A 20,584-nucleotide genomic window follows, 5' to 3' on the forward strand; every position below is an offset into this window, starting at 1 on the left:
GTCCGCTGCACTAACACTGTAGCGCAGGACCGGCTCACGAGTAGGAGAATTGCTTTTTCCAAGGTCTAAAGCATGCCAAGACCGCCATAAGTCTTCCGCGTGGATGATGAGACCTGCAATGGTACCCTGTGTACCTGGTCATTCACTGAACGCGATTAGTTGTTGTATCGTCGACGCGCTAAAAAGACCACTGTGCTCCGTACATGAAAATAGTCAGTCACATATTCGTTTCGTCCAAAGAATTCCCAATACGAAAAATCAGAGGGTTGGTATTAGTATCTGCAAGGTCGCAGATAATCCGGGTAACTAATTAGATGAGCACGTAACATAAGATCAGGAAGACGCAAATCCAGAGAAAGAATGGGGCTACATATCGCTATATCACTAATAACTCAACCAACCATATATCCATTCCTAACAAAGTCATTTTCATCAGTGTAGATGAAGCCAAGGTTTATCAAACTCAGCCTTACACATAGTGACATATTGGTCAGAACCTTAGTAGCGATTCCTAGTCATTATAGAATCATCCCACGCCGAGACATTTCCGAATATTCGGGAAGATGTCAGAGATGAAGACCTTGTAGGTTTAGGTCCTGTATTATTATAGGTGCTCATTGGCCGATGATCCAAAACTTCCGAGTTAAACTCGGTTTCGTCAGGCTCCCCAGATGAACATTACATCTTACGTGTATTAAGAACTGTGTAAGTCAACTCAGAATCGAGATACCTTAGTTATCTTAATACTGTGTACGCTTGGGTGGACTAACTCAGACTAGAGGCCTCCAGCAAACTTCAACGGACAAGGAACAATCACAAATTGGATAACCAATCGGCAATCCGTGGTACCAAAAAAGTGAAGGACTGAAGTCCTACTTGTATGTGTGCTTACATACATATGTGTGTCTAGGTAGGAAATATGATGCTGCTTTTACTTGAAAGATACTGTACAATACAAGTACCTAGGTTACATATACGTAACGTTGAAGAGACTAATAAACGTTTATGATATTGACAAGTCCAAACTTACCTATACATGAATACCCAATATTTCTTTAGTTAGCGAATGCGAGGATGCGAGAGAGAAAGGCTATATCTAATTCATCAAGAATAGGTGTGTCGACTTATACTCTTAATATACTAGTACATACCTAGGTATACAAGTAATTAGACTCTTAATATACATTATGCACATATTGTCTATATGAACAATAGACGTCACTGGTCCGAAGTCTAACCTATCTTGTAACAGTACACACCATTGAACTTGCCGTAATTCTATCTGTCCTTGATGTCGTACTCGTACCTTCTATTATATTATTGATTGTATGTAGTTAGGGAGGTAACCCAAGCTTTTACCTGCCCCGCCTTTGCCTTGCAGAACTCCAGGAGCTACCCAGGTACCCTACCTAGGTAGCATGCATGTACCTAAGTTCGCTCGCTGTATTTGACCCCAACAACTGCTGGAGTCCTTGAACCTTTCTATTGTCTCTCCTGTCTCTCTTTCGCTCCCCACTCGAGCCACCATGTCTTCTTCCTACTGAGAGTTCCATCCCGTCCTCCCCCCCTTGAAATGCCTCTTATGTAGGAGCCGAGAAGTCAGCTTCATATCCTCATCAAGCATATCATTACTAACTATTTTATACCTCCAAAAATCCGAGGCGACGGGGTAATCCCAGTTGTGCATCGGACATCTGAGCTGCTAGCCTGAAGCAGTATCGGGTCAATCATCGCAACCTTGAACCGATCGGGTTCTACCGACCGCCTCTTTTTTTTTTATTTGTTTTCTATTCTTTCGATTATCTATGTAAGTGAGTTCGTTTATTGTCGCCCACACTCATTCTCATCACAAGACACCAAATACGGGCATATTAGGGTCGCCAAGTGATATATCTTTCCACTACGCAGCTCTTGTCCATATAGCCCTAGGGATTCTTCAGTTCCGCCAAGACTAATAAGACGATAAGAGAAAAATAAAGAACAAGACACAACCCACGCATACGTAATAGCGAAAAGGTACTAGCTACTAGCCTTCTTTAGGTACCCTAGGTATTGGCTTCTACCTATTACCTATTACCTACCTAAGTACCTAATCTTAGGCGCCTTATGCTATAACCAGCGCTGCGCTACTGCATCAGCGTCCACATCCACATCCCCATCTTACCTACCTTGCCTCTACTTTTTTTCTCAGCTACCCTAAGCAACCACCTGAGCAGCCAGTTCTTCCCCGGAGGTCAGTGCTCAGATAAGAATTACCTACATTCTTCATCCTCTTCCACGTTGTTGGCTTTGTTTTTTTTAGTCTTTTGGTTCAACGTCGAGACCGTTTACGACCATTTGCCTGACTATTACGCTCGTTCAAAATATCTCAATTGGACTGGATCCTTGATCGCAATTTATCTACCGATTATCTACTGACATACTGATTCATATACAGGCAGTTTTATTTCTGTCTTCGGTATCTCGGCGCTTGTTGAATTAATGCAGTTCGCTTAACCGGCAACATCAGGTATTCTCAAAATGCGTTGTGGACGCGTCTCCTGTCTCCTGAACAAGTGAAGAAACCGAGACAGGGAAAAGACGATAAAGGACTGATCTTCACTTTTTTTGAGGAGGGTGCCAATTCCCGGCACCCACAATTTGGCACGGATATGTCTCCTCTTTCTCGCTCTTCACAACCTCCCGCGAACCGCCTCGCGTCCGTCAAGCCCGAGGCCGTGGAAGGTCAATTATCTGATGACGACGATTCCGCCTTGCAAACGCTAGCGACTGATTCTCCCGCTGGAGATACGCCGGCGTCTGCCGCCCTGGGCAAGGGCGCCGAAAGTTCTAGTGAGACTCCGTCTGCTCCTCTGCAGAAGCGCCGGAGGGTTACACGCGCATGCGAGTATGCATTTTTCAAAATCAATCTACTCTTAAATTTCTCCCATGACATATATCTTTGATGAGAATTATTCGGTCCAACCCCTAGGTCCACATTTTCAGACATTTAATATCCCTGTACTCGAATAATAACATATAATGTGATAATCGCTAACTTCCTATTAGTGAATGCCGTAGGAAGAAGATCAAATGCGACGGCAAACAACCATGTACGCATTGCCAGGTGTATAGCTATGGTAACCTTGACCTCTCCTCGCTAACGATTGCCCGTCCTGGCTGATGTTTTCTTGCTAGAATGCACCTACGATAAGCCTTCCAATAGGCGCAGGAACCCAGCCCCGCAGTATATAGAGGCTCTGGAGAATAAACTGTCTAGAGCAGAAACATTGCTACGCAAATTCATGCCAGACGTTGACCTCAATGATCCAAGCCTGGACCCGGCGGTTCAACAAGAATTTCGCATTCGGGAGCAAGCCAGATTACGAGCTACCACATCCAAGGGGAAGCAATCAGGCGGCTCGTCATCATCTCTAGATGCTCAATTGCATTCTATGATCGAAACCGTTGGCCAACTCGACCTCGACGAGAAGGGCAATTATGATTTTCACGGAAACTCGTCTGGTTCGGTCTTCTTCAAGAGGATGAAAGATCATTTCCGAAGTCTCTTAGGTAGAGATTACCAAGTACCATTTCTTCCCCGACCGCCTCGGCCTACGGGTGTTATGACCCTTGATTCGCCTAGATCGTCATCAAGCTCGCGTATGCCGCAAGGCCACATTCCAAGCATATACGAATTGCCCGCGAAGAAACGAGTACTAGCCCTGTGCTCCGAGTCTCTTAACAATGCGACGTGTCTGCTACGAATCGTTCATATACCTACTTTCTATAGAATGCTGGATGGCCTTTATGAGAAGTCGCCGGATTCGTTTTCGAAAGAAGATAGGAGAAGTTTAGCGTTGGCGTACGCTGTTATGGCGCTGGGCTGCATGTACAACCTTCCTGAAGATGATGGTTCCGAGACTCCACCGTACAAGATCTCGATCGACGAAGCGTAATATTGAAGCCCTCCTAATGAACGCTGGGTTTGTTTTTACTAACTTGTGTATATGCAGGGTCAAATACTACAGCGCAGCAAGAGTCCTTTTGCAGGATATAACCGAATGTCGGGATCTGACATCTCTTCAAGCATTGCTCTTCATGATACTTTTTATCCAGTCAATATCGAATCTAAGTACTTGCTACGGTTTTGTTGGGATTGCTCTACGGTCAGCATTGAGGATGGGGTTGCATCGACACCTACCGCAGATTCAACTAAACCCGATAGAATCCGAAACAAGGCGAAGAGTGTTCTATATATGTCGGCAAATGGATACATACGTATCTGCTTTACTAGGGTTCCCGTTACTTCTAAACGACGAGGATATCGACCAACCTTTGCCAACTCCTGTAGATGACGAGTATATTACGAAAGACAAGATTATAGTGCCGCCTCCGGGAACGCCTTCTTTCTTCGAAGCTTTCAATGCTCACGTAAGGTTGATGGACATCCTAGGAAAAGTTGTGAAACACATCTACCCATTGAAAGGGATGGAACAAAATGAGGGCGAAGGCGTCGGAGAACCCTACGCATCCTATATGATTAGCTATGGAAAAATCAAAGAAATGGAGACAGAGCTTCAACGATGGAATGAAGATCTACCCATCGCTTGGCGGCCGGATCCTGAAGGACCTGTCGAAGTCGTTCGGTATGTTTCCTCGTTGGTTCAAGTTCGCATCTGGCCTATGCTAACGATTAACCTAGGGTACGCAATCTATTGAGGTTTACTTTCGCTCATGTGCAGATGGTTTTGTACAGACCATTCCTGCATTATGTTTCCCCACGCATCTCAGAAGGCAAGGATGTGAATGACCGCGCTTACGCCTGTGGCGCCGCCGGCATCAGTGTCGCTCGAAACATAGTACATATCGGGACGGAAATGCGGAAACAAGTTCCCCTTGTCGGTCCATATTGGTTTACCCTTTTCACCGAATTCTTTGCGGTCATCACCTTGGTATTCTTCGTGTTAGAAAACCAAGAGAAGGATGGATCTATGGAAATTCTTGCAGATGCTGTTGCGGGCAAAGAGATGATTTGCGAACTTTCAAGGAAGAGTATGGTTGCGGATCGTATATCTAGCTCATTGACCGTAAGTTGAGGCCCCATGGCAGCGGTGAAACATGACTAATCATGAATAGATGCTCTTTGACCAATTGCCAAGTAACTTGAAAGATATCAAGGCACGAACGGGACCATCTCGAAAGCGCCCCGCGTCAGGAGAATCCCGGAACAGCACCACGCTGGCATCGCATCCGGGATACTCTACAGAGTCGATACAGTCCCAACCCGAGATGGCTAATCGATCTCAGGGCATATCGGCTAAGAAAGCTGGAAAGGCCCCAGCTGGACCCATCCCGCCAGGAATCCCCATTGGCAATTCACCCCTGCCCCAACCAGAACTTGGAAGCCCATTTACCACCGCCTTCCCGTTCTCACCGTTGGATTTAGAAATACCCTCGCCAGATTCCGTCACCGCTGCTGCTTTGCACGAGCCTAGCCCACTAGACCTGCAGCAACATGCATTTAGTGCGGGTAATAACCCGATCCACCAGCTTGATGCTGTGATGTTCCCTTCGGACGATCCCTTAGCCTACCCCAACCAACCTCAGGTTGAATTTGGTACCAACCCGTCTACGGTGCCCAATACTAACCCGGGAGACATTTCGCACCACGAGCCTTCTCAGTTCTACGCACCCAATTTCTTTGAAGGTATCGAGGGGCAACTCATGGGTCCGTTACCGCCGTATTTAATGCAATCGCAAGGCCAGCCTGGTTTTAACTTCCCGGCTCAGATGTACTCAGACCCGATGTTGCTGCAAATGCATACTGTAGAGCACCGACAGTCGCAGCCGCAGCCGCATCCTCAATTTCAACCAAGCCAATCACGCTTGTTTCGACGACGGGGTCAACAGTCAGGGGAGATGGATGAATTATTAGCTAATACGTCGTGGCATGGATCGTTTCCCCAACATGGAATGGAATAGGATTATGAATAGAAAAAGGATACCCCTCTGCATGAGCGCGATAGTAGCACGTCTACGAATGCTTTACTTAGACGAACCTTCGGAAGGGCTGGAGTTTTGGGAGAATTCAAAAAAAGCATTATACTCGATGTCGGATATATGGAGCTATTTCCACAACTCAGATGGTGATCTTCATAGAAGGAATGTCATCTAACATAGGGTATATATATGAGGCTCGATTTAAGCCTCCTTCATCTCGACGAGAGCTGCAGAGACGATCTCTAGCTACTCGGCTCGACAGAGCAGCATCTCAGCACATGCTTGTCATTTTACCTATGTAAAGGACAAAGGATGTACATAGACGAGTGAATTAAGCACAAAACTTGACGTGTACGTTATTCCATAAAGTAACATGTCGGAAGAATGGCGTAAGGGGCCCGCATTAGAGATATCCGGGAGCGGACTATCGTAGCGATCAGGCCATCAGCAATATTCGCGAAAGCACCCCATATGCCCAACGTGTGTAGGTTGACGTCGGAACCAAATAAGCTTGCGCACAGCCTCAGGGCAAGAAAGCAGTGATTCGATGGGACTGGTTCTTCTCAGACCTATGAGTGGATACCAAGTGGGCGTACCGTCGTAGAAGTTTTTATGTTGTCCAACGTTTAAGATCTCCTGCTCCATCTGCTCCATCGGACGTCGACCCCTGCCGGTTTAAGGGGCCTCGGGCTCTCTAGAGGCTGCAAAGAGGCCTTACGAGAGGTCATTCGGCTTCGGAGGCTCTCGGTTGTTTCGAACATGTATCCATATGGCACGTGTAAATTGACTATAGGTATTAATAGGTATCAATAGGTGTCAATGCTGAGACGCGAACCGAACTCGGCCACGTGAGGCCGCTCCAACCAGGCCGAACCAGCTCAGCGGCCGCATAAGCGAATGAGATCCGCCACTTCATCCACGATGTTAGATACACACCCAGGGGTTTCATAATTATATTTTATGTATCACAATGACACCCCACCGATGATGTTGCTGTCGTTGCTCTACTCGTCAAAACAACAATTTCGGGAAATAGGAAATACTGAAAATCTGTCGAGATGGAAGCTATAGATATCGACCACGACCTGGTGGTCGTTGATGAATTTGATGCTCTGTATGTTCTACGCCCTTTCATCATCTTATCCCTCATCCTCTCCCCTCCATACCTCTTAACTACTACCTAGCTCTCTACATACCGATTGAACAACAAGATCGTCATCATCACCAACAATAATATGCCCACTACAATGGACCACAACGCGGTCCGTTGCAGGACAAGAGGTCTGATGCACAGCGCGGTCTCTGCGGCCGTTGCGATCGTGCTCAGCATACCGTTTATGTCCAAGATACAAGCCAGGATACCACTGACCCAATCTCTGCGATCCAGATCTATCGAGGTTAACAATGACAATGTTGCGGAGTTAGAAGCGAAAGCTGAAGAGCCCCCGAGAAAATACCCTGGTGAGTTTCGAATTTTCGAGCATGATTCTCAAATAAACAAATTTTCCTGTTAAAAATCCAGTCCGATTAATACCTCCGCACATTTCATGCGTTCATGTGTTCACAACCTGAATCACGTCACACTCGAGTTGCATTTGTCTCGGAAGATAAATCCAGGGGTATTCAATGCCCTGCGAGATGTCTCGGATATCATCCCAGTCTCATTTTAGACTTGAGTGATACAGCATATGCGGTCGTAACCTATCACCTTCTTACCTCACCCTTACGCACATCATATATTTCAGCTAGACGCCATCATGTCATTTCATAAGCTTCCCCTCTTGATCTGAACCAATCATGAGTAGTACTAACCATACTCCCAGCAAAACAACACGCGAGGAAAGTTGCCAAAGAACTTGGGACTGACAATGGCCTCATCTACCTCCCTGGTCAACTGGAGTCGACATGGGAAGACTCAGATCAGGGCCCACCATTCAGGCAACGTCGATAGTATGTATACCCTCTCAATCTTAAATATCAAACCATTCGATACTGACGGAGTTCATAGCTTCTACTACCTAACTGGTGCCGACTTCCCGGGATGCAGCGTGACGTACGATATCGCCGCAGATAAGCTCACACTATGGGTTCCTTTCACACCGCCCGCGACAGTGCTCTGGTTCGGCAATACCCCATCTCCGGAAGAATGTCTGACGAAGTGTGATGTCCATGACGTCAAGTACACGGGTGAACTACCAGCATACCTAACTGCACGCCTATCTACCGTCAAGACACTATACGCCCTGCGACCCTCACAACTCCCCAAATTCGACGGCTTCGACCGTCTACGCCCCAACATCCGCGTCGACGTCTCATCGCTCCAGCCCGCTATGGACGAAGCTCGTCTGATCAAGTCCGAGTATGAAGTCGCGATGATCCGAAAAGCGGGCGATGTGTCGGCGACGGCGCATCGCAAGGTGGCGGCGTTGGTGTGTGGTGTGAGTAACACATCTATTCGTCATTCTGTTCGTTCATTCCTCTCCCTTTCCTTTCTTCGCAGGCGCAATAGGGCTAGGAATAATAGTAAGAGGGTGTCTTGTCCCCCCTTTGTGAGTATCTAGGGGTTCCTTATAATGTACTCCCAGTAACATTTGACACGATGAGAGACCCTCCGAAAACCACTGGATATCTTAAAAGAGGCAATTGCTAACTTTTGCGGAATTAGATGAAGAATGAATGCGAGATCGAAGCTGCTTTTGTTTCTGCGTGTGCGGCGGCCAATGCGAAGACTCAGGCTTACCCTGTTATTGCTGGTTCTGGTGCTAATGCCTCGACGTTGCATTATGCGGCCAACAACGCATCTCTAGCTGGAAAGCAATTGGTTGTTCTCGATGCCGGTGCTGAATGGGCATGCTATGCTAGCGAAGTGACGCGCACGTTACCGCTATCACGAGCCCGCTTTTCAATTGAAGCCCGCGCCATCTACGATCTCGTCCACCGTATGCAAGAGGAATGTCTCAAGCGCGTTAAACCAGGCGTTGTCTTCCGCGACCTGCAATTACACGCCACGCGCGTCGCCGTCGAAGGATTACTCGAGCTCGGCATCCTCAAAGACGGTACTGCGGATGAGATCTTTAAAAACGGCACCGGTGCAGCTTTCTTCCCACACGGACTAGGACACCACGTCGGTCTCGACGTTCATGAGTTTGTCTCCTCCCTTTCCCCATTAGCACTTTTCGATTCCCCTCCCATCCCCTTCAAACCCACCCCCATGCTATCCCCACAACCGCAACCACCTCCCTTTTACGTCCATAGTAGTAACAATGTTCCGTCTTCTAGCGTTCTGAGTAGAGATCTCTTGCGTCCCGCCGGCGAGGGTATGTGGGGAAAACGCCGACCCATCGGCCCCCAATCCGTGCGCGCCATGGTCAAGCAAGCAGCCAGCGAAGCACCGCCCTCACCGAGCACATCGACGAGCAGTGTTTCTGGGCCGACACAACCGGGTACGCCTCCTCTGCCACCTCAATCTTTGCCTCACCCCGTTCCCGAGGGTGCGGCTCGTACACCTCAACCCGGGTCCCCGGCCTCTACGCCTCCATCTTCGCCTTCTAAAACCGCGAACGGTGATGCAAACGGTGTAGCAGGCAAAGACAAGGCCCCCACCCCAGAGCGCAAGCAATCCCTCGCCAACCCCCCAGAGCAACCCCAACCACAACTCCAGTCTCTCCCACAATCACCTCCAGCCCAACTCTCACAACTCCCACAAATCCTAATAACCGCCCAACCACGCCCCAACACACCCCAAGCCCTACAAAAACAAGGTCAAAACGGGCACACCAAAAAACCCGGTAAAAAATCCTCCGTCTCCGCTGGTTCCAAACGACCTCCGCATAGCACGTTGCAGCCGGGTATGGTGATTACAATCGAGCCCGGTCTATACTTTAGCAAACCCTACGTCGAGGCGTACTTCCTTCGCCGGGCTGAACACGCTAAGTACGTCGATGCTGATGTCCTAGATCGGTATTGGGGTGTCGGTGGTGTGAGAGTGGAGGATTGTGTGCTTGTTACTGAGACCGGATGTGAGGTTCTGACGCGGGCGCCGAAGGGGGCGGAGTTGTTGAAGTTGATGGGGTATGCTTAGATGATTCTTCTTGCATACATACGAGGAGGTATCTGGTATGAGATGGGAGATGGTTGGACGCGGGTACAAATTAGGATATAAGTGGGGGACAGCATATAGGGAAAGCATTGTTATTTTTTCATGGGATCTTATATGTTTAAGACTTGGAGTCATGGAGTTTGGATGAAGATAGGTTGGGATAAGGGGGTGTGAGAGATTTTGTCTGTATTGTATTCCATGTATCTCTTTGGGTTGCATGTCGTTTGGAGTTGGATGTCATATTGTTTTTTTGGGACTTCCAAATATGTTTCGTTCTTTTTTATACCATTTATATTAACTTTACTACATTTTTAATTTTGTAAATTTGCGATGATTTTGTTTCGTGATGTTGGAAATAATTAGAGCACGGGTCGCATTCATATCACCAATAATACCACTCACACATTAGATCGTAGAATTAGGGGAATCCCTCGAAATAGTACATTTTTATTTCAAAGCGCTTCAGTAATAAAGCAACATTTCATTCCACGTCCAGATAACTTTTATACAAAGCCCTACGCCGCGCACCCGTCCTAATGCCTAAATCGTCTAAATAATCGCCCAAATTAACCTCACTATAGATATTTCTTGGGCATGATCTTCTTCCGCTCGTAAAAGATATAAGCCGCCACTATTAATACTTGAGTTCCAATGATGACGAAGATGAGTGTTCCGTGTCGGGGCGTAGTCTGGACTGCCACGTGTTCTAGCATGTTGCCGTGGTTTGTACCTATGAAAGATTTCAAGGCGTTCTCTGAGTCCTTCACCTTGGAGTTGATGTCCCTCACGTCCCGCTGCAGTTTGCTAATTTCACCTCGGAGCAAGTCGATGTTGTCTAGTTTCGCTAGTAATAGTTTCACATCGTTCACCGATTTGGAGACTTCCTCATGTCGCTTCTCACCGAGGTTACCCAAACTCGCTACCTGTCGGAAGATAGTAGAGAGATGGTGGTTGACGCTTTGTAGACGGTTATGCAAGTCTGCAAATTGCTCCTTGGAGCTCGTTATGGTGTCGGCTAGCGAATCGGGAATGGAGTCATCAAAGTCGCCTCTGTTGTTTTGGTTGTTTTGGTTCGTGCGACCATAGCTCATTTGTGCTTGTGCTTGGTTCTGGTTTTGTTGTCTCTGTTGTTGCTGCTGCTGCGAATATCCATCATGTTTGGCATTGAGGTCTTCCGTCATAGTGACCATCTTGAATACCTCAAAGGAATCCGGGTTATCTCCTGCTGCAGCCGTGATACCAAAGTAATATCCCGGCGGCAGAGTGATCTTGTCGCTTTCGAAACATAATCGACCATCGACCTCCACCTTAAATACCTGAGACGTTTGTCTTAACTTGATCTGAGAGGGTCGACCAAGGTTACGGTAGGGGTAGTTGCAGTGCCCGAAAGCGAGACTGTCCACGTTGTGGTGCGACTTGAAATCGGTAGTGCCGTCGTTCAAGAAACCCCTAATCATTCCACCCGAGCCACCATGTTGGTCGATCACAAGAGCTAAACCATCAAATCTGTTAACCGTGTAGACGCTAGACGAACCAATTTCTTGGTTCCCCTGTCTTGCCAGCCAGATGTTGAGGTTACCACTACCCCTTTCAGGGCCGTTCACTCTAAAGTCGACATCGGCTACCCATTGTGAATACCGGTTCGGCTGGTCCGCCCATACCGCGCCTCGTGTGTTACCGGGTGCCGGCGGCGTTAGGATTATTTTGTTGGAGAGGATTTCGGGTGCGTCTGGTGTGCCTTGTATGGAGAATCCTGGGACTGATGCTTGTCCCCGGTCATTTATTCTAGTGCGATTCACTTAGTTTTCAGACATAGAAAGGTTTATGCGTATTACAAGAAGCCCTACCTGCCGGTGTAACCAAAACTCAGCTCATTGACGAGGAATTGCGCCTGTGCTTCAGCAAACTTTGCCGTCGTCGCCAGCCCGAAGGCAAGGGCTGAAGATCGTGACAGACGCATTCTTTAGCTCCGAAATGTCAATCAATCAATAAGAAAGAAGCTCTAGAAAAAGATGGGGAAAGTTATATTAAGTGATTGATTGAGTAATTAGGCTTTTTGGGGAGTAAGACGAGAGCACGTCAAGCTGCAAGAACTTCGCGAGAACCGTTCACGATGCTCATAAGGACACTTTGCACCAAGCTATCCTGGTCCAATCCCCAAAGACGGAGCTTGAAAAAAAGATGTGGGGGAGCTTAACTACCCAAGAATTGGAGTAAAGATTTGGGAAGAAATAGTCCCCCTTTCAATTAAGTAGAAACACCGGCGAACATTACTCAGGCAGGCTGAGGGCAATCAATATAGAAAATATTTGGACTGAAGGAAAGAAAATCACTAAAAAAAAAAGATTATGAAAGACAGATTGTGCAAGGTAGACAGGACAGTTCGACCCCCTTCACAATGATAATAGCCTTTCCTTCCCCAGAAAGGTGTAGGTATGGATTTAGGTACCTGGCTACTCATGTAGATACGCACTGGAGTTGCGCTGTTAAAGGTACATCAGATGGTACATGTATACATATTGTCTAGTGCAAACTAACGGAAAGCTTGAAACTATTGGTACCTGAGTACATGTGTCTAACTCCAAACCCACGTCACAGCAAGCATGTACTAGGTACCTAATCCCTGTCTAGGAGTTGAAAAAGGCAAGGGCGGGCAAGGCGGCAGCTGGGCGGCATGTGTATGGGTGCTGTCGAATCGAGTAAATAAAAATAATGGATCGACTAAAAACATACGCACGGACCCAACGCCTTGGCTTAGTACAGCCGTCTTTAGATTTTTTTTTTTTTGACGGATGTCGCACATCGGTAAAAATACGTACCGACCATGTGGAGCTTAACATCCTAGCCTCAATTGACTTCAATTCTTCAGCCAGCTCCAGCACTGTGACCACCATTTCTCTTCTATATCGCCGGAACTGAACCACAACCCTCCCAACTACGCCAAATCTGTAAACGAGACGATCCCCACGTAGGTCATGAATTCAATTTTCAATGACTGAAATATATCCTACGATTGCGCAATGCGCAATAGTTGCGACCGCTTTCAAAATCCTCCTCTTCCCGGCCTAGTAAGTCCTATCTCACTTCATACATTTCATTTCAATACACTAAACTGGCCTCAAGCAAATCCACCGATTTTGAGGTGCACCGGAATTGGCTAGCTATCACCAACAGTCTACCGCTATGGGAATGGTACTACGAAAAGACCTCTGAATGGACTTTGGACTATCCACCATTCTTTGCTTACTTTGAATGGATTCTTTCTCAAGTAGCCGGGCTGGTGGATCCGGCCATGCTTCGAGTCTATAACTTGGACTACGACAGCTGGCAGACGATATACTTCCAGAGGTTCACCGTAATTGCCACAGAACTGATTCTAGTATATGCTTTGCAATTGTACGTGTCGCTGATTATGCCAGCCCCTGACTTGACGCACTAATGTAAAATATGATAGATTCGTCGAGTCTTCACACGGGGTTTCCAAACGTGCAGCCCAGGCCGCAGCGATTTCAGTTCTGCTTTCACCAGGCCTCCTTATCATAGACCATATTCACTTTCAATATAATGGAGCTATGTATGGTGTCCTGATATTGTCCTTGGTCCTAGCACGCCACAAGTCAGGAGTCTTAGGCAGTGGTCTTGTTTTCGCAGCACTACTATGCATGAAGCACATATACCTCTATCTCGCGCCGGCATACTTCGTTTATTTACTGAGAACCTATTGTCTATCGCCAAAATCCATCTTCCGTATCCAGTTCCTCAACTGCATCAAACTAGGATCTGGAATCCTTGGCATATTTGGCTTAGCATTCGGACCCTTTGCCATTAAGAACCAGATCCCGCAGATTCTAAGCAGATTGTTCCCATTCTCCCGAGGACTTTGCCACGCATACTGGGCACCGAACGTATGGGCCATGTACTCTTTTGTGGACCGAGTCTTGATTTTTGGTGAGTACTACCTAATTAGTTGACGATGCATGGTGGCTTACAGGACTAGTTGCGCCACGACTAGGATTACCCGTCAAGACAGAGGCTATCAATAGCGTTACAAGAGGTCTAGTAGGAGATACCGCATTTGCTGTGCTTCCTGAAGTTACTCCTAGGATCTGTTTCGCACTTACTCTCCTCTTCCAAGTCATACCTTTGGTGAGACTCTTCATACGACCGAACTGGGATGCTTTCATCGGAGCAGTGACTTTGTGTGGTTACTCATCGTTCCTTTTCGGATGGCATGTTCATGAAAAAGCGATTCTTCTCGTGATTATCCCTTTCAGTCTGATCGCTCTTAAGGATCGACGGCATCTTAGTGCGTTCCGTCCCCTTGCGGTGTCTGGCCACGTCTCGCTATTCCCCTTACTCTTCACCTCTGCCGAATTCCCAATCAAGACAGTCTACACCATATTCTGGTTGGTTCTATTTTTGATGGTATTTGATCGCACGGCTCTTGCTTCGACGCGCCCGCGATTCTTCCTCTTTGATCGCTTCACCATCTTCTACATCACGATCAGTATACCGTTGATTGTATATTGCTCCTTGTTACACCAGATTATATTCGGCAAGAGTTACGAATTTCTCCCCCTAATGTTCATGAGCTCGTATTCAGCGATAGGGGTGGTGGGAAGCTGGATAGGGTTTATGGTAGTGTATTTTACATCGTAGACGAATTAGTCGCAGGGAGTGGCCTTGAAAGGTTTAATGGGTGGGTATAGAGAAAATTGTACATATAGTTCAATAGACTGAACTTATTCAAAATAGCACGGGTGTTGACATTATTGATTAGTGGTGTTTTTTTTTCTGTAGTAATATATTGCTGATCGGAAATCCCGGCTTGCTTTCATGCAAGGCAGGTGACTGGTTTCTCCTACTGTAGTATGTACCTAGGGGGGGGGGGGGGGGGGGGTATGTGGGCTACCAGGTGGCAACCCATACTGTACCGTAGGTGAGGGTAGGTAGACTAAAATTTCCCTGACAGGCTTGCTGAGGCCCAGTCTCACCAACCATCTGCTGGTCTCAACAAACCACCTAGCTACCCAAACAATGATTGACTAAATCAACACGCGACTTCACGATGATAAAGATAAAATATGATTTAGAAGAGAAGAAAAGAGAAAAATTGGAGATTTCCTGCATCCGCCGCATCAATGTTATTACACGGCATATTATACAATTATGGTTTGATAGGGGTAAGGGGTTGATATATAGCTGCACTTGGATTAAGACTAAATGTAAATTCCTATAATTTAACAATTCGATAGATTAGAGAATGAGGATTAATTTGAGCTATCGAAAGTCCTTTTCCGACATGTGGTTGAGATAAAATCTGTTTTGGCAATTCATCAGCGTGATCGAGGGAATTTGGCAGATACGGCCCTATATGGGACCCGGGATCTTATGTGACTTGTATATCGGGGCTAGAGAATGGATATCAGATGAAAAGTGGGAAGTTAAGTACTCATTCGAACCGGAAGAGTTTGGCGATCCGAACGAGTATAAGAATGTGGTAATAGGCGGTTGCTATGAGATCGCGGAGGGAGTCGAGTGACGATGGGGTAGGTAGGAGTGGTTATTCCAGGTGGACACGACTTTTGAGGCCCATCCCAAATAAGCGAGAAAGACCCACTCGCGGAGGTGGGTTTTGGACCAATCAGGCCAATCACACAACAAAGTTTACTTAGTTAAGTGGCTTAACCACCGTCATCCCGGGGTCTGGTTCTTCTCCCGCCCGCCGTACATAAGGTACCTCAGGTACCATTCCCCTTCCTCCTCCTTGCACCTAGCACCCGGGGCACTTCTTTCGCCTTATTATTTTTTTTTGGTCGTCCTCCTTCTTCTTCTCCTCCTCCCCTTCTACAAAACTTTTTACAACAACAACTTTCTCTCTCGTCGCGTCCGCACTCCAGTTTCTTTCATCTACTATCCACCACCACCACCAGCTAAAAGAGCTGGAATATGCGCTATTGTCTTGACGCGTCTCATATAATTTCAACCGCGTCCATATAATATTTCCGATTTCCTCTACCTTCACATGTAAGTAAAACTGCCCTACCTTTACTACCTACATAATACCTACCCACCACCCATCCCATCCACCTTACCTCACCCTACCTTATTCTACCCTACCCTTGACTTTTGACCTACGCTTTACCGCGCCAGGAGTTCTACCCATTTTCCCCCAATTCCACAACAACACACATCTAGTTAGCAAGCAAGCTGCAAGTCACCAAGATTTATATATCATCCTACTTAATTCCTTCACTTCTTAAAATTTCACTTCCACGTGCTGCCAGGATTAAGGAAGGCTGACTTTCAGCCTTGCAGGGTTCATTGTGCGGCTAGTCAATAAACCTTTTGGCTATCTCATAGCCAGTAAGGCACAATGGTAAGTTATATAATTAGGAAATAATATAATAAGGAAACATCGGCTAAGCTTGACAGGTGCTCTTTAAACGCAAGCCGGTGCAGTTTTTACTGCCCCCGCCGCTTGAGGATGAAAATGTTGAGGTAGGTAGCATACATCCATTCTGTCATACACTCCTGCACCTCCCCCACTAATAATTATGATAGGTGTGGTATATCCCCCAGACCGGGGAGGTATTCGTGAACTACGAAGAATATTTGAATCGGTAAGTGCATACCTAGTCACTCATACTCATACTCATACTCAAACTGCTATGTCGTTATATTATATGCTAATATGTCTTTAGGATGGACTTCTACAGTCAGGTTGGTGCTATTTATCCATAATTGACTAACGTCTTATAACCCTTAGCTGGTAACTAGACTAACACATATTCAGCCCCGATTCATATGTCAGATCACAGGTCATTCCGGCTTATCCTTCTTTGATGCTTTGAAGAGCGAGGTAGGTTCTTCGCAGACACTGTTGCCGCATATGTCGCAGCCCTCCTAACTAATGATACAGCATGATGGTGCTCAAGAGGTCGATCAAGCGTTCCCCGAAGCCCTCAAAGCCCCAGTCCTACGCCGCGTCCAATTTCAAACGATATCCCGAATCGATACTTTAGTCGATATGATTTTCGATGAGTTTAAGGCCGATTATTACCCAGGAGAAGCGGTGGTAGTCCTACTAGATAATGGGGAACGTGCGGCTGGAATAGTAAGAGACAAAGCACGTTTAGGAAGCAAGGTGTTGCCAGACGGAACGCTCACACAGCCATACTCGCGCTATATGATTAGCCTCGACAATCGGCGGGAAGTGTTGATGCACGGCAACAACATCTGCCGTGATAGGAAGATCTTTACCAAGTCGGTGTTGCGTTCCTTTATCAAGAACACCGTAACTCGTGAATCATGGAATGGTGCCCCTTGGCTCGTCAAGCACACTGTTGCCGCGCAATACCATATCGACACGCGAATACCGCCTCACCTACGCCACGAGACTAGAGTCGCTGAACGAAAGCAGCATCAGGCGCAAAAGAAGGCGTCACAACCAACTACCAATGGCAATCACGAGATGAATGGCATGGGTCCCGCATTTCCGAACTTTGGCCCAGCCCGACTACCAGAACTCAAGCCTGCGCCAAAGAGCCACAAGGTAGCAAAGACTCACCATAATCAGTCGCCGCATCACCAGGACCACATGGCGCATATGCCCAATGATGCCGATATGTATCTTGCTCAGCATCAAGGACCGCTGCCACAAGTACCAGGGAACCAACCTTTTCAATTCCCCATGCCTTTTAGGAACAGCATGCCCCCTCCTCCTCTGGCCACGCAGCCTCAACCTCAGTCGCGACCGGAACCCCCGCCTCCTCCTCCGCCTCCTAAGTATCCTATCGAGGATCTACAACTAGAACCGCGTGACGACTGTGTCCGCCCGGCACTGAAATTCATGTGCAATGACCCGCCAGAGGGTGTTATCGACAGTAGCGCGCAAAACGACAAGATTCTGATGAAGTCTATTGGACCATTGTTAGAGACGTGGGATACGCTTAACATATATTGCGAGGTTTATAAGCTTGACTCTTTCACCTTTGACGACTTCGTTGAAGCGATGGAAATTACAAGCGAAGATATTCCTTGCCAACTATTTACCGAGATTCACTGCGCACTTTTGAAACAGATAGTAAGCACTGAAGCCGACGGCGGGAAGTTACTAGTCGATTTACCAGAGCTTGACGAAGATGAAGATGAGGACGAAGACGACGAAAGCTCAGTCCCAAGTCCTGAACCAGAGCCCGAACCAAAGCCGACAGGACGTGCTACTAGAAGTAGCTTGGCGAAACTCGAGGCAGAGAGACTTGCTGCCGAAGCCGCCGCCGCTGAAAAGGAAAAGAGCCCTGAAGTGAAGATTAAGCACCGCGCTGCTGAAGTCTTGGCTGACTTCAACTGGATCGAGCAACTAAAGAACCGTCATTTCCAGGACGGTGGTTGGGAGATGATCCTGGTTGGACTTCTACACCAATTATCCAAAAAGCCGCAAGCAACCGAGTCTTGCGAAGAACTACTGGCACACCTTGTGCCTCCCGATGTTGAGCCGTCCCAGGAGACAGTCCGCGAACAGTATAGCCAGCTCGACCTAAATCTTCGTGTCTCCGCTCTTCAGATCTTATGCCTCTTAACCGTAGACACTAAGGCATTCCGCGCATATATGGAAGAATGCGCCGATACTATGACGGGTTACAGAAAGGAGAAGATCGAGTGGCAAAGGCAACGAAAGCAAGCGTATGTTACTCCGATTTCTAATTATGTTTTGGTGTGCTAACTCTTTACAGTATCGAGGATCTGAAAGGCCTTAATGATCAACGCAAGATTCTACTCCCAGAGAACATGCCGCCTTCCCCGCCCGCCGAGGAACCCGAGGCCGTCAAAACCAATGGTGATGTCAAGATGACCGATGTGGACGACTCGGCTGAAGAACCCAGTGAAGAGGTTGGTGATAGTGACGCGGAGGATAATGTTCGTCGCAACACTCGACGAGGTGGTAATCGCGCAGCAGAACGCCAACGCAAACGCGAGGAACAAGAACGAAAGAAGGAGGCAGAGTTGGCTGCAAAGGTGCCAAAGCAGTCTAAACAATTTGTGAAGTTGCTCAAGGATATCCAAAAGAAACAGGATGCCATTAAGAACTGCGAGGATGAAATTGCTATCCTCGACAATGATCTCCGAGAGGCGGATTGTGCCCGAACGCGAATTCTCGGTAAAGATCGATTCTGGAATCGGTACTACTGGTTTGAGCGAAATGGTATGCCGTATGGTGGGCTTCCCACTAGCTCGACAGCTGATTCTGGATACGCCAATGGTTGTATTTGGGTTCAAGGTCCCTTGGACATGGAACGCGAAGGATATATCGACATGCCTGCGGAGTACCAGGATGAGTACAAGGCCAAATTTAAGATGACAGTACCCCAACGCAAGAAGATGGAAGAGGGTCGTACCAGCGTATTCAACGCGCACCAATGGGGTTATTACTCGGAGCCTGGCGAGGTGGATTCATTGCTGAGCTGGCTGGATCCTCGGGGTTTTAATGAATCCAAACTGCGAAAGGAGATCTTGATATACAAGGAAAAGATCGTTACGCATATGGAAAATCGAAATAAATACCTTGGTTTGACGGGTGAAGATGAGGATGGAGATGAAGCAAAGGAGAATGGCAAAGATGAACCCAAGCGAATGACGACCCGTACAAAGGCCCAGGCTACTCCAGAGCCTACACACTTCCGCTGCCTCAATTGGTCCAATAACGTTGCGATCGATGAATTTGGGCACCTTCATAGCGAGCTACCTCCCCCGCCGAAGACGAAGGGCCGTAAGGCCGCACGAAAGGCCAAAAACTAATTTGTTTTTGACTATATTCTACGACTAAATAAATCATGACAACATCGCATAATACAATAAACGGTCTAGGCGCCCGGTACATAGGCAATACGCATAAAGAGTTACGAACGCAACAATTCAACGAATTTCTATTCTATAAGTTTTAGAAGGGGTCATTTGAGTAGAGAAAAAAAGCCGTGGCAGGCGAGGCGTTCCTGATTGATTGATTACACCCAAAGGTGTTCTAGGCGAGGAGGGAGTTTTTTTCTTAGGATGAGCCATGAATCAAGTCAGTCGATGGACTTTTCGCATAGGGAGGAGTGGGTTTGTTTTTGCTTGCAGTTGCGTTGAGAACCGATATGGTGGGAAGGCGCGAAATCGAGCGTCTTGTTCTGTACATAAGGCCATAAGAGAGGGGCCGATGACTCGGAACGCAATACATAACAATGAATTCTATAATCTTGACTTGTTTTCTTGTGGTGACTTGATATTATCGCTCTTCGTTACGAAATGCACCATCTTTAGACGTTGCTGCATATTGACACGATATGAACGATCGTGGGTATCGTATTGAAATGCGACAAAGATCCATGGATGCGCCCAGTTGCGCTGCCAGAGTAGAATATGTGGTTTGAAAGTTAAGGCGGTAAGATTCTCTATACCTAGGTACTTGGTAAATTAGAAACTCCGCGATAAAACTCCGTAATAAAAATTAATACTTGAATC

The 20,584-nt window shown here is 47.1% G+C and overlaps 5 protein-coding genes across 5 annotated transcripts; 4 read left to right on the forward strand and 1 right to left on the reverse strand.

Moving 5' to 3' along the window:
- The first annotated feature begins 1,995 nt into the window (after positions 1–1,995).
- Positions 1,996–6,045, forward strand: F4822DRAFT_370822 (fungal-specific transcription factor domain-containing protein). The gene is made up of 6 exons (XM_051456262.1): positions 1,996–2,887; positions 3,049–3,119; positions 3,178–3,934; positions 3,996–4,628; positions 4,685–5,069; positions 5,119–6,045. The coding sequence occupies exons 1-6, from the start codon at positions 2,652–2,654 to the stop codon at positions 5,962–5,964; spliced, it is 2,928 nt and encodes a 975-aa protein (XP_051310471.1). The 5' UTR covers positions 1,996–2,651; the 3' UTR covers positions 5,965–6,045.
- Positions 6,046–6,927: 882 nt separating this feature from the next.
- Positions 6,928–10,360, forward strand: F4822DRAFT_370834 (metallopeptidase family M24-domain-containing protein). The gene is made up of 5 exons (XM_051456263.1): positions 6,928–7,443; positions 7,806–7,932; positions 7,991–8,447; positions 8,648–9,126; positions 9,262–10,360. Exons 1-5 carry the CDS (start codon positions 7,218–7,220, stop codon positions 10,061–10,063), a joined length of 2,091 nt encoding a protein of 696 aa, XP_051310472.1. The 5' UTR covers positions 6,928–7,217; the 3' UTR covers positions 10,064–10,360.
- A 296-nt stretch (positions 10,361–10,656) lies between these two features.
- F4822DRAFT_433241 (concanavalin A-like lectin/glucanase) lies at positions 10,657–12,975 on the reverse strand (the record flags this gene model as incomplete). The annotated part of the gene is made up of 3 exons (XM_051461801.1): positions 10,657–11,866; positions 11,929–11,987; positions 12,901–12,975. The coding sequence occupies 3 exons, from the start codon at positions 12,973–12,975 to the stop codon at positions 10,657–10,659; spliced, it is 1,344 nt and encodes a 447-aa protein (XP_051310473.1).
- F4822DRAFT_416008 (glycosyltransferase family 57 protein) lies at positions 12,856–14,902 on the forward strand. Its single transcript, XM_051459293.1, has 4 exons — positions 12,856–13,149; positions 13,205–13,477; positions 13,536–14,029; positions 14,079–14,902. The coding sequence occupies exons 1-4, from the start codon at positions 13,073–13,075 to the stop codon at positions 14,738–14,740; spliced, it is 1,506 nt and encodes a 501-aa protein (XP_051310474.1). The 5' UTR covers positions 12,856–13,072; the 3' UTR covers positions 14,741–14,902.
- A 967-nt stretch (positions 14,903–15,869) lies between these two features.
- On the forward strand, positions 15,870–20,463 carry F4822DRAFT_416010 (uncharacterized protein). Its single transcript, XM_051459294.1, has 8 exons — positions 15,870–16,108; positions 16,400–16,460; positions 16,517–16,582; positions 16,646–16,704; positions 16,786–16,804; positions 16,878–16,943; positions 17,004–18,766; positions 18,817–20,463. Exons 2-8 carry the CDS (start codon positions 16,458–16,460, stop codon positions 19,877–19,879), a joined length of 3,039 nt encoding a protein of 1,012 aa, XP_051310475.1. The 5' UTR covers positions 15,870–16,108; positions 16,400–16,457; the 3' UTR covers positions 19,880–20,463.
- The last annotated feature ends 121 nt before the right edge of the window (positions 20,464–20,584 follow it).

The sequence above is a fragment of the Hypoxylon trugodes genome, assembly GCF_022578975.1.
Source record: "Hypoxylon trugodes strain CBS 135444 unplaced genomic scaffold F4822scaffold_9, whole genome shotgun sequence".
Lineage (NCBI taxonomy): Eukaryota > Fungi > Ascomycota > Sordariomycetes > Xylariales > Hypoxylaceae > Hypoxylon > Hypoxylon trugodes.